This window comes from Aquarana catesbeiana, linkage group LG03 (assembly GCF_042186555.1).
Source record: "Aquarana catesbeiana isolate 2022-GZ linkage group LG03, ASM4218655v1, whole genome shotgun sequence".
Lineage (NCBI taxonomy): Eukaryota > Metazoa > Chordata > Amphibia > Anura > Ranidae > Aquarana > Aquarana catesbeiana.
In genome coordinates, this window is record NC_133326.1 from 129,246,200 (window position 1) to 129,259,836 (window position 13,637).

The window sequence follows — 13,637 nt, forward strand, 5'->3', positions numbered from 1 at the left end:
GCTTTGTGCGTCAACCTAGGGACCGAGCGGGCCAGCGTGGGTGAAGCTTGAGAGGTATCTAGAGTGCCAAGCTAGGGACCCAACAGAGAAGGGGGGTGACGCTTGAGGAAGATAACACCGAGAAGATTGGAGGAGCTCAAGTGATTCAGTGGCAGTGGATCGGGGGTCTGGTGAGAGACCGGGAGCTCAGTGTATGGAAGAACTACAAGGAGAAGTTGTAGTGAAGCTGAAAGAACTGTTACACTTTGTTTTAGGAACTGTTAAAGACTATTGCCATAGGAGACAGCATTCCTGCATGTGCAGATGTGGCTTCTTGCTGGAGACCTTTCCCTGCACGGCGGTTCTCCTATTAAAGTCTCGGAGTCTGCTAATTGAGTTTGCAACTATCTAAAGCTGTCCTGGCCCTAACCCTCTTTCCCCTCAAAAATACAAAAAGGACAGTTAAGAGAAATAAAACCTCTTTTACATCCAAGAAGTGTCTGGTGCCCAATAACTTTCACCATCTTTGCGCCCACTATGCCTCACAACCCACTACATACAGAAGGATGTCAGCTATCTCTGGCCCTGAAGGTTCTCATTAGACCAAAGGAGACCTGGAACCTTGCTACATACAAATATTGTGATAATAAAAAAAAAATCTCAGATCAAATACAGAATTTGTACTACCTAATCAATTTATGAAAATTGTACTACAGAAATGAATGATAAACATGCATATTTCACTTCCATAAATCGCAATATAATATATAGACTTGTTTAAAGTGCAAAAAGTGACAAAGTGTGACACAGATCAAGCTATATTTAAAGTTCATTGGTGATAAAATCCCATTCTGAAGTGAATGGAAAAAGCGCTCAAAATTCACCCTTCAATCTTGTTGGGTGCAACCCTTTCACCTTGTGACACTCTCAGCTGTTCACCTCCACAATAGGACCCTTTTATAAATATGTTGTTAAATCAGCACTTCCCCTTTAAGGGATAACATACGTGAAGCCACACTCCGAAGAACTGGGCAATCTGGATCATTTACATCGCCATATGTCGAATCAAGACATATGTGGACCAAATGGCATATTACATCTCATCTCCCCACTACAGAGCTGGCAAGCACAGTACACAAGGATCACTCACCCCCTTAGGACTATGGGTCGACGGATATAGTTTTTTGGGGCCAATACCGATTTTTCGGCCACCTTTCAGGCCAATATAAGGTACTGATATTCTGTACATCACCGTCACCTGCCACCAGATGCAGCATGTCACTTGCCAGCCTTCTGGCAGCCTTTCCCCAGTGGCCTGCGAGCGGGTAAACTTCCACATGCGGGCAGGCAGTGACAGATGATGAAACTATCTCTCTGTTTGCCCGGGGCTGCAACTCTGTCAAGAGCAGCCTTCGTGGCCCTGCTGCAGGGACGGAACAACGGTAATGCGAGGCAGGCAGTGAGAGATAATGTCATCTTTATGCTGTCCGTCGCACCGCTGACAGAGACTGCAACGAGCGTCACAGGGAGACAGGGGGAGGAGGTCTGACCAATATTGGTAACATCGGTAAGTTTCTGACAGATACCGATTATTTGAAAAATGTGAATGTTGGCCCCCAATAATTGGCCGCTCCAATAATCAGTTGACCCATACTCAAGACTGCTACAGTGCCTTGAAAAAGTATTCATTCCTGGGAGAGCGGCCCCAGGAGCAATGGGTAACTGAGTTGGACAGGCTGGTCCAGCAGGAGATAGAGCTGGACAATCATTATCGGGCTCTGCAATGGCACGCAGAGGAGGGATATTTAGGGGAGACAACATAATGCTCTCCGGAGGGATATGACTTTGGAGGCCCTGGATTGCTGTGGGAGAGCCTTGAAAAAGAAAAAGAGAAAGGCAGTACTAAGCATTAAACTCTACAAGCAGTGCACCTGTAATGTTTATTACATTATTTAAACTGTTGTTTTATATCTGTTTTGTTGTTATCATATATGCAACCTTTTTATTTTTACAAAAAACAACTGATGCATGGCAATGATTTCCAAGAGCACTATGGGATAGCACATTAAACAAAGCTAGCTATGAAGTTCTATTTGTCTGATTCAAGGCTCCTTCTACTGAGCAGTCTGATAAGGGATTGGTCATTGCTGTGAAGTACACTAGAATTGTGTAAACATTGTCCTTTTTTCAACAAAGCTGAAATGAAATAGCTGAAAACATGAAACGTAGGCTAGAGTTCCACCTGCTGGCTGGTTTGAAAAATTTATCAAAATATGGAATATTTGATTTTTAACAGACTTCATCCTGTCCATAATACTTAAAGAAAGAACACATGTACAAAGCCACTGTATATACATATTCTCTTTATAGACATATCATGCAATTTGTTAAGGGAGATCAACAAAATTATTGGTTTGAGAAAATTCCTCTCTGTCACTCCACAGCTCAACAAAACGTACATACCTGAGGAACCCATTTTGGAGATACAAAGCTTGTTGCTTCAATTGATTTCAACCCAGATTCGGATAGCATGTTAATGAGGTTGATTTTCACTTCTGTTGGTACATTCGTCTACAAGACATACAAGGATAGCAGCTTAAAAAAACAGAATGCTGGGGAATATTCCAGTTACAAGAATATTTAAGGCTGAACTCTGGGCAGAAAATCTATTGGTTGTTTAAAAAGCCCCTATATACTTTTAAATACTTTACTGTTGTTGAAAGTACTCACAATCCTGGCAGTGAGAACACCTGCCTTTTTTGTTCCTGGAAAAGCCCTTCGAACCTTTTTAAAGGCTAACTTGACATGATTTTGCAGGTAAAACAAATGTGCATTTAATATTTTTTTCTTAGGAGCCTGCAGAGAATTTCACCCATAATTAGCAGATCGCAGGTTCAATGTCAGGCTCCTGCAGACCAGTGGTGGCCCGTCCATACGGGGCGCAGGGCGCAGCCCCCCTGATCCATGCGCCCGGCCCCTAATCTACATGCAGGGCGTCGGACGCATGGATTCCAATGGGGTATTTTTTTTTTTTTTTTTAGGAAACCAGAGGTTCTAAATGGCTTAATAAAAGAGTGGGCTTGGGGCACAGTGAACCCACCCACTTGTGTGACAATAGCGAATTAATATTCGCTATGGTCTTCCTGATTCTCCTCCCAGCCAATCAGGAAGTGGGTCCTAAAGTCCGTCACCCGATTGGTCGAGAGAAGCGATCCTATTGGCGGCCTAAGGAGGAGAAGGAAGGAGACACACCGTGGAAGCCGCCGTGATGCCGAGGAGGAGGAGACGCAGGGGAAGCCACCGACCGGAAGAATCGCTGCCCGCGACCTGGATGGGGTAAGTGCAGAGCTGGTGACCGACCGACCGACTGACTGGGGGGTATTGAGGGTGACCCGACCGACTGGGGGGTGGCTGCGGGTGCATTGTTTTCCGCCCCCCCCAAAAAAAATATACCACCAGCTGCCACTGCTGCAGACACTTAGTACAGCTGTATACCCGTATGGGCAGATAGTTACTGAACTGCAGGAAGAATCAATGCACTACAAGGATTCTTAGATGCTTGGTGACTTCCTATTGTGACTATGAACACAGAAAAAATCTAGGTGACTTTTGGTGCTCCCCCTCTTAGGTCCCCACTCACCAGCTCCAATCACCCCTACAGGGTTATTTCGCATGTAGGACAGCCTTAGTGTTCAGATGGTGTTTCCAGCATTGACATCCAATATCCAACTTCAATGGATCGCCCAAGGATATCTCTCGTCTGGATCAGATTGGGTGCAGGTGGAATCTCCACCTGCACCCAATCTGATCCAAACGAGAGATATCCTTGGGGGAGCACCAAATATCCTGGAGCACCAAAAGTCACCTGGATTTTTCCTGTGTCCATAGTCACAATAGGAAGTCACCAAGCATCTAAGAATTATAAAAGACTATTGTTTTGTTGGTCTTTGAAGGAGTTTGGATGTTACAACTTGGACTTGGTCTATCTATTTATATCTCACATCTATTTTTCACATATATTGGGACTGAATTCCTTTTTGTTTTTGTGTTTTTTTGGGTTTATTTTGAATATTTGTATATGTTTTTGAGTATCACTCTTTCTGGATATAGTTACTTGTATTTATCACTGCCATTATCACTTATGGTTAGTGTATTACACTTCTGTCACATGCTTTTTCTATGATATTAGTAGTGGAATATATTACCACAGTAGCACATTTCACCACATAGGTGATTTAGGCTTGTCGCCTTTTTACTGCATAGTGATTTTAGCGATTTAGGCTTGTCGCTGATCACTGTTTAGTAGTGGTTACTATTTGTTATCACATTCATTAGTTGCACATTTTTATCTTTTCACTACACAGGTGATTTAGGCTTGTCGCCTTTAGTGGTATTTCACACCACATTAAATGATATGGGTCTGTTGTTTGTTTATTTTATATAGGTAGCGCCATATTACTCTTAATTTTATTTTTATTCACACTCTAGTCTCCTTTTGGGGACCTAGCAGGGTAGGCTGCACACCTATTGCCCTTTAGACCTAAGCGCGGATTTTTCATCTTATTTTATATTGAGAGGTCTGTGCTGCAGGAGTGACGTCACCGGGGCTCGTCCATTCAAATGGCCAGGGCCCACAAACCCAGAAGGAAACCACAAGAAAAAGAAAGAAAGGGCGCACCAACCTAATGCATCATCCTAAAACCATAATTTTATTGTTAAAAAGTGGTAAGTTTTATACTCACAAAATCACAATTGAGTTAGAGCTCATCACATGGTATAGCATCAAAGTTCATCGTATGGTACAACATTGTTCAGTCCATAGTGCATCAAAATCTTAGGCAGGAAGTGAAGACCCAATAGGCTAACGCGTTTCAAGGTTAAACCTTATAATTTTAGGATAATGCAAGAGGTTGGGGTGCCCTTTTCTTTATTTTTCTTGTGGTTTTAGAATATCAGACTACCCCAGTCTTTAGAGGGCAGCAAGACGTGGCTTATCCTCATTGAACCAAGATGGAGATATAGCTTATTCATCCTGAGCAGGCTCACTCCCAAGCACAGAAGAATTTGTGTTTGTGACTATTTGTATACCCAGAAGGAAGCCTGGGTGAAGATGGACTCCCTGTCAGCAGTGACAGCGCGCTGCTGGAGAGCTTAATTTTTTAGGTAAGTTTGCCATAATGTACTAGTACGCGACATACTAGCACATCATGACATGAGCCGGCAGGGGGCCAGTGTGTTTTTTTTTTTTTTTTTAACATGGTTTACTACTGCTTTAAGACTATTGGCTGCTATGTGCTATCCCCCTGGTGACCTGTCCTGTACATTCCCCACTGTAGTTATTTTATACATCAAACTGTGACATAATTACTGATCGCTGTAGTAGGTGGACCCAGGAGTGTCACACTCCCAGTATGTTCTACCCACTGTACTGCATAGTCCAAATGACAAGCCCGAAGATTCCTGTTCTGTCTCACTCACATGGCTGCCCATTAAGACAATAATTCCTAGGGGGTGGGATTTGCAGTCTCAGTGTGCAGCAATGGAACACTAACAGGAAGTGATGTCATCACTCCTGAGATCCTTGCGGTTTAGAGTTCTTTAAAAACCAGCCACCTGCATTTCGTAGGACATACTAAGTGATGTGACCGAAGCTAAAGGAAATGTTTTTTAGCTAAACAATTTAGCCCAATTTTGTAGTTGGAAAACAACAAATATTCAAAATCCCATGGTTTTGAGTTGTGCCTGTTCACAGTTGAGCGCAGTGTCACTTGAAGCTGGTAGCTCAAAAAAGTACATGAGCATCTTTTCGGCTACAAGTGTCAAGTATTTTTGGCCCCAATAGACTTCAATTGGAATACCTAAAGAAAGCACTCGTTGTACGTTTTTCTTTTTTCCTAGAAAATAACTATCCATTGGCCAAAATAGTCTTAGGCCACATGCACACAGGACATTTTTGCAGCTGCTTTTAGAGGCGTCTGGCATTTTTATTTTACTGCCTCTGAACGCTCCTCCATGTTAGCCTATGTGTCCATGCACATGTAAACTTTCAGAGTAGTTTGGTGGCATAGGCTTTTAGAGACGGAAAAAAAAAAAAGAAGGACTGCCAGTGCATCCTGGAGCAAGGGCTGTTTGGCTGTAAAAATGCAAAAGGCCTAAAACCGCAAAAACTTGTTTACAGGCATTTTTACATTTTATATGATAGTGTAAAATAAGGGAGTTTTTTTTTTTTTTTTTTTTTTTTTAAGTAAAAACGCTTAAAAACGCTAATGCTCAAAAACGCTCAAAATTTTTTTTTTAAAATGCGGCGAAAAGCGAGTTTTTAGTGCTGCATTTTCCCTGACAGCAGTGCTGGCATTTTTTTAACGTCCTGTGCATGAGGCCTTAAAAAAATGTCTCAAGCAAAACTGCCTATGCAAATATTTAAGCCTGTAAAACGATTGAAGACGATCAGCTCAAGTGTGAATGTAGCCTAATGGTCGGCTTACCTTCTCATTCTGTAATCCATCCCGAGGTCCAACCTCAACAACCTTCACCTCCGAAGGGAAGGCATATACAGGTAATGAACTGACCTGTCAACACACATGGCTTATCATCAGTTTCAAACATCAGGTAGATCTTATCGGGGAACTTCAGGCTTTTTATTATCACTATTACCAAATTACAATATGCTTTTGGATTAAAAAAAAATTAAAAATTCCTCCTAGACTAGTGAGTCCCACTCACACAGCACCACCCTGTCCTGGAGTCCTGTTGGCCCAGCCTGCTGAATACTAAGCCCCAAGGGGTGTGTAAATGACTGGATATGGGTAGAGTTTTTGTTCTGATTGGAGGGGACCGGTAGTGCTGGAAGGAGGGGGAAGCATGGAGTGTGGAGAGGATTTGTAAGGCTTGGGCACTTTTTTTTTTTTTTTTTTGGAACTTAAGTTTATTGAGGTTTTTACATATGTAACAGGTTACAAAGCAAACATTGAGTAACGTACAGGTATACAGGTGGTAGTCAAGTCATTACATCAATGGAGGGTCTACCTAGGGTGGAAGTTCATTCATGGGGGCTATGCATTTAGGGTGTTTGAGCCAAAGGTCCTAGTTCTTTTGGAATCTAGGAAGTTGTAGGTAGGCTTTGGCGTGCATAAATTCTATTAGACAGTGGTTGTTCAAGAGGGCAGTTATTTCCGTGTTAGAAGGGGAATTGAGAGATTTCCAACCTTTGGCAATAGCCAAGCGTGTTGCAATAAATACATGGGAGATGATCGTGCATGAAGAACAAAGCCATAGTTCCATGTCTAGGCCTAATAGTACCATTTGCGGTGTTAGGGGTACAGGATCTGCTAGAATGGAAAGGAGGAGTTTGGAGAGCATAGTCCACAATGTGGTGAGGATTGGGCAGTCCCACCATATGTGGAGCGGAGTTCCTGGGGATCTACAGTTTTTCCAGCAGAGATTAGTTGAATTCGGGTAGATCCCACTTTTTCTTTTTTTTAAGGCCGGTTCACACAACAATTTCAGCATTCTGGATGCTTTTCTGCATGCGCATTTTTAGTGTTTTTCTATGCGTTCCAGTGCACTTTTTCCCCTATATTTGACATGGGTGTTCCGGTACTTTGATGCATTTAGCCGTGTTCCATACAGAAAAAATACAGCATGTTCTACTTTTGTCAACTGTACAGGAACGCACTGCACTGGTATGAACTAAGGCCATTGGAATCCATGTTAAATACTACCCATGCATTTTTTGACGCAGAATTAAAATACGCTGAACTGCGTCTGGTGTGAACCAGCCCTAAATACAGGGTATGGAAGGGACCACAAAGTAAAAAAATGTAAGTGGATTTCTACTTTAATACTGGCTTACAACTAATGCTTTAGCAGAATACATTTCAGTGTGCTAAAGTGTATCTAAAGGCAGACACTTTTTTTAGTTTTGAATAGAAAACGGAAGGGCCCTGTTCATTTTTTTTATTGTTCTCTGTGCCCCTATTAGGGCTTTGAAATAAGATACACCTGTGCTCAAAATCCAATAGCTTGTATGTGTATATAATTTATCAGGTGCTAAAGACTTGTAACTACATGTTAACTAGAAATTCTGGATAAAACAGCATGCACAAGTCATTGGGATTTAAGCACACGTATATATTGTTTCTGTTGCAATGCAGATCAGTGACCAGACCTGAACCTAGTACCACAATTTTCTCCACAATTTTGTGTCTGTTTGCCCCAGGTTACCACCCTGTCCACAGTAGCATTTGTGTTTGCAGAATAGAGTATGAATTGTCATAGAGGGATGACTTTGAACATTTATTGCAATATGTGTAAACTAAAAAGCAAGGGTATATAGCAGTGTGCAGAGTAAGGATGAGCTCAGGCCTGTTCGCAAGTCCACGTGCCCGTGCCCGCCAGGAAGCTGACACCCCGCAACACTAATCACAGGCAATGAGACTTTTCCCGATCTGTGCAGCCGCGGATCCAGAAATGTCCCACTGTCTGTGATTTGCACTGCCTGTGATTAGCGATGCGGAGGGTCAGCTTCTTGGCGGGCACGTGGACTTGCAAACACGCCTGAGCTCATCTTTAGTGCAAAGGCTTCATCGAGAATTTCCTATTAGGGCTCCTTCACACCATATCTACTGAGCTGCATTGCTCTGCACAGATCAATGCAGGCTCAGCTTAAGGGCATGTAGAAAAGGATTGTTCTCTAGATGCCCCATTCACATCACAATGCTGCCTTGAGGAGGGATGCAGTGCATTGTATAAAAAGGTAGACATGGTACAATTTTACATAACAAACCTCACTGTAAATCACTGCAACATGCTGCAGTGCATAGACTTCCATAAAGTGTCATTTTGTAACATTTAATTAAAGTTAAAGGATAAAAAGAGAGAAAAAAAAAGCAGTAAACAGTGTGATGTACTGTAACAATGCATCATGGTGCCCCTGCACATCACACAGCAGGAGTGCACACATGTTACTGTGAAGGGGCTCTCAGTATCAATCACTTTTTCAGTTTGTTGGAGAGATCTGGGTCACCAGGGATAGAAGAGCTCCTTCACACAGTCAGCGGTAAGGCCACACTCACACCTGAGCATAGTGGCCGGGGATGTGTGTTCCTGCTCATGTTTTTTCTTTGCTTTTCATGCCCTAGGTGACAAACGCCCAAAGTAACCTTTCGGTTGTGAAGCATCGGGCGTTTTTTCAGTGCACATTTTTCCACATCTGTAGCACGTTTTCTTCTGCTACCCGCGCTTGAGGTTCTATTAACAATTACTGGCACTGCAAGCGTGACCTGCAAGTGCAATGCGTTTCCTGAAACACATGGAAATTTTAGATTGTAAGCTCTAAAGAGCAGGGCCCTCTATAGTAATTGTACTGTCTGACGTAACCTTGTAAAGTGCTGACCAAACTGTTGACGCTATATAAATCCTGTATAAAAATAATTTCTGTGCTTTGTTGCACGTTTAAGAATTGCCCAGGTGTAAATGCAGCCTAGACACAGTTCACACTTTGGGTGGTAAAAGCAGGAAACCGAGTTGTGGTTTTACCACTGCAACACAAAAATGCTTAGGGATGTGCCATGGATGCATAGCTTTTCTTCGTGGCCAAAAAAGAAAGCAACATGTAACATTCAGCATACTGCTATTGAACTCGACCCATTAAAGCGGATGGGACCATGCCACTGCTGCACACAGTTTTGGCGTGGTGGGTGGGCATTTTGAGGGTTAAAACAGGCAGTGAGGATGCAACATATCTCCCCACTGCCTCTGAAAAGCGATCTATCCTGTTTTTCAGGGGGGCAGCAATAATATTCATGTGTGTGAACAAGCCCAAAGTGAGGGAAGATTCAGAATTGTGAGTTGTCACTGTACTAGTAATGGAGGTAATCCTCCTATGGGGACACTGGTTTTGGTGGATTCCCTTTTAGGAAACCCAGAATGTAGGGGACATCTCCTCAATGGGACACAAAGAATCAAATCTTGTCAAGTGTGTTCTGTTAACCATTCCCTCCTCTACTCACAGCTAGAACTGGCTTCTCATATACATGAATGAATGTGTGAGGTCACCTCTCCTACACCCGGAGGACAGACACAGCTAGTACTGGCTTGTCATGAATGGATATGGGAGGTCACCTCTCCTACACCTGGAGGACAGACACAGCTAGAATTGGCTTGTCATATACATGAATGGATGTGTGGGGTCACCTCTATTACACCCGGAGGACAGGCACAGGTAGAACTGGCTTGTCATATACATGAATGGATGTGTGGGGTCACCTCTCCTACACCCGGAGGACAGACACAGGTAGAACTGGCTTGTCATATACATGAATGGATGTGTGGGGTCACCTCTCCTACACCTGGAGGACAGACACAGCTAGAACTGGCTTGTCATATACATGAATAGATGTGTGGGGTCACCTCTCCTACACCTGGAGGACAGACACAGGTAGAACTGGCTTCTCATATACATGAATAGATGTGTGGGGTCACCTCTCCTACACCTGGAGGACAGACACAGGTAGAACTGGCTTGTCATATACATGAATGGATGTGTGGGGTCACCTCTCCTACACCTGGAGGACAGACACAGGTAGTACTGGCTTGTCATATACATGAATGGATGTGTGGGGTCACCTCTCCTACACCTGGAGGACAGACACAGGTAGAACTGGCTTGTCATATACATGAATGGATGTGTGGGGTCACCTCTCCTACACCTGGAGGACAGACACAGGTAGAACTGGCTTGTCATATACATGAATGGATGTGTGAGGTCACCTCTCCTACACCTGGAGGACAGACACAGCTAGAACTGGCTTGTCATATACATGAATGGATGTGTGGGGTCACCTCTCCTACACCTGGAGGACAGACACAGCTAGAACTGGCTTGTCATATACATGAATGGATGTGTGAGGTCACCTCTCCTACACCTGGAGGACAGACACAGCTAGAATTGGCTTGTCATATACATGAATGGATGTGTGGGGTCACCTCTCCTACACCTGGAGGACAGACACAGGTAGAACTGGCTTGTCATATACATGAATGGATGTGTGAGGTCATTTCTCCTACACCCGGAGGACAGACACAGGTAGAACTGGCTTGTCATATACATGAATAGATGTGTGGGGTCACCTCTCCTACACCTGGAGGACAGACACAGGTAGAACTGGCTTCTCATATACATGAATGGATGTGTGGGGTCATCTCTCCTACACCCGGAGGACAGACACAGGTAGTACTGGCTTCTCATATACATGAATGGATGTGTGGGGTCATCTCTCCTACACCCGGAGGACAGACACAGGTAGTACTGGCTTCTCATATACATGAATGGATGTGTGAGGTCATTTCTCCTACACCCGGAGGACAGACACAGGTAGAACTGGCTTCTCATATACATGAATGGATGTGTGAGGTCATCTCTCCTACACCCGGAGGACAGACACAGGTAGAACTGGCTTGTCATATACATGAATGGATGTGTGGGGTCACCTCTCCTACACCCGGAGGACAGACACAGGTAGAACTGGCTTCTCATATACATGAATGGATGTGTGAGGTCATCTCTCCTACACCCGGAGGACAGACACAGGTAGAACTGGCTTGTCATATACATGAATGGATGTGTGGGGTCACCTCTCCTACACCCGGAGGACAGACACAGGTAGAACTGGCTTGTCATATACATGAATGGATGTGTGGGGTCACCTCTATTACACCCGGAGGACAGGCACAGGTAGAACTGGCTTGTCATATACATGAATGGATGTGTGGGGTCACCTCTCCTACACCTGGAGGACAGACACAGCTAGAACTGGCTTGTCATATACATGAATAGATGTGTGGGGTCACCTCTCCTACACCTGGAGGACAGACACAGGTAGAACTGGCTTCTCATATACATGAATAGATGTGTGGGGTCACCTCTCCTACACCTGGAGGACAGACACAGGTAGAACTGGCTTGTCATATACATGAATGGATGTGTGGGGTCACCTCTATTACACCCGGAGGACAGGCACAGGTAGAACTGGCTTGTCATATACATGAATAGATGTGTGGGGTCACCTCTCCTACACCTGGAGGACAGACACAGGTAGAACTGGCTTGTCATATACATGAATGGATGTGTGGGGTCACCTCTCCTACACCTGGAGGACAGACACAGCTAGAACTGGCTTGTCATATACATGAATGGATGTGTGGGGTCACCTCTCCTACACCCGGAGGACAGACACAGGTAGAACTGGCTTGTCATATACATGAATGGATGTGTGGGGTCACCTCTCCTACACCTGGAGGACAGACACAGCTAGAACTGGCTTGTCATATACATGAATGGATGTGTGAGGTCACCTCTCCTACACCTGGAGGACAGACACAGCTAGAATTGGCTTGTCATATACATGAATAGATGTGTGGGGTCACCTCTCCTACACCTGGAGGACAGACACAGGTAGAACTGGCTTCTCATATACATGAATAGATGTGTGGGGTCACCTCTCCTACACCTGGAGGACAGACACAGGTAGAACTGGCTTCTCATATACATGAATGGATGTGTGGGGTCACCTCTATTACACCTGGAGGACAGACACAGGTAGAACTGGCTTGTCATATACATGAATGGATGTGTGGGGTCACCTCTCCTACACCTGGAGGACAGACACAGGTAGAACTGGCTTGTCATATACATGAATGGATGTGTGGGGTCACCTCTATTACACCTGGAGGACAGACACAGGTAGAACTGGCTTGTCATATACATGAATGGATGTGTGGGGTCACCTCTCCTACACCCGGAGGACAGACACAGCTAAGGTGAGACTATACTGTACATCTGACCTGGCACAGCACAGCCCTCGGAGTCCAGACAGCCCCGATCCCAAGGTTGCTGTGGCCATTTGCCCTGTATGGTACCTGCAGAATTCTAAATCTAAGGTGAAAAGGGATATTCCCTTGGGATAGATTAGCACTGGTCTCCCCTGGTTCAATGGTATCATATTGATACTAAGGAATATGGTTATCTTCAATGAAGGAAGCGTTTAGATAGTACAGTCCCTTTGAAGCTTACAAGTATATGAAATATATGTTTTAGGAGTAATATAATTATCAGCCTGTGAATTCCTTGACTTCTTATCACAACAGGGTGTGAATTTAGGGCTATTGTCCCCCCTTTATGGCACGCTGATACCTCATTGGACATCCTGGCGGGCCCTGAGGGTCCTTTGGAACCTTCATCACGTTTGGGTGACATTGTATAAAGATCCTACAAAAGCTCCAGAAGAAGCCATGATTATGGAGAGACGTGTAGAGACAACCAACTTTGGTATTGTGACCGCATGATCATTCATGTTCTGCTTTTAAACTTTATTGATTTTTTTTAACCAAGTATGTTTAAATAAAATTATGACATTGGTACTATCAATTCGATTGGATTTTTTGCACCTCAAAACTCCCAATTTTGTTTCTTTTTATTTTCTGACTATATATAGGGGAGGTGGTGCCTGTAGAGAACTCTCCGGCCTCTGGTATTAAATCTATTATTTTTTCCACACCTAGTACTGGCTTCTCATATACATGAATGGATATGTGGACTTACTAAAAGAAATGACAGAAAGGAATGCCCATAGACTTTAACAGGGAGATGGAATGCCCAT

The 13,637-nt window shown here is 44.0% G+C and overlaps 1 protein-coding gene across 1 annotated transcript in view; it reads right to left on the reverse strand.

Annotated features, from left to right (window-relative positions):
* Nucleotides 1-13,637, reverse strand: part of LOC141131675 (hydroxymethylglutaryl-CoA lyase, mitochondrial-like) — a 36,382-nt gene that overhangs the window by 22,503 nt on the left and 242 nt on the right. The window contains exons 2-3 of the mRNA XM_073619220.1: nucleotides 6,465-6,548; nucleotides 2,443-2,550 (exon numbers count right to left, since the gene is read on the reverse strand). Of these exons, the coding sequence (XP_073475321.1) occupies nucleotides 2,443-2,550; nucleotides 6,465-6,548 (192 nt within the window). The remainder of the gene's footprint in view (nucleotides 1-2,442; nucleotides 2,551-6,464; nucleotides 6,549-13,637) is intronic.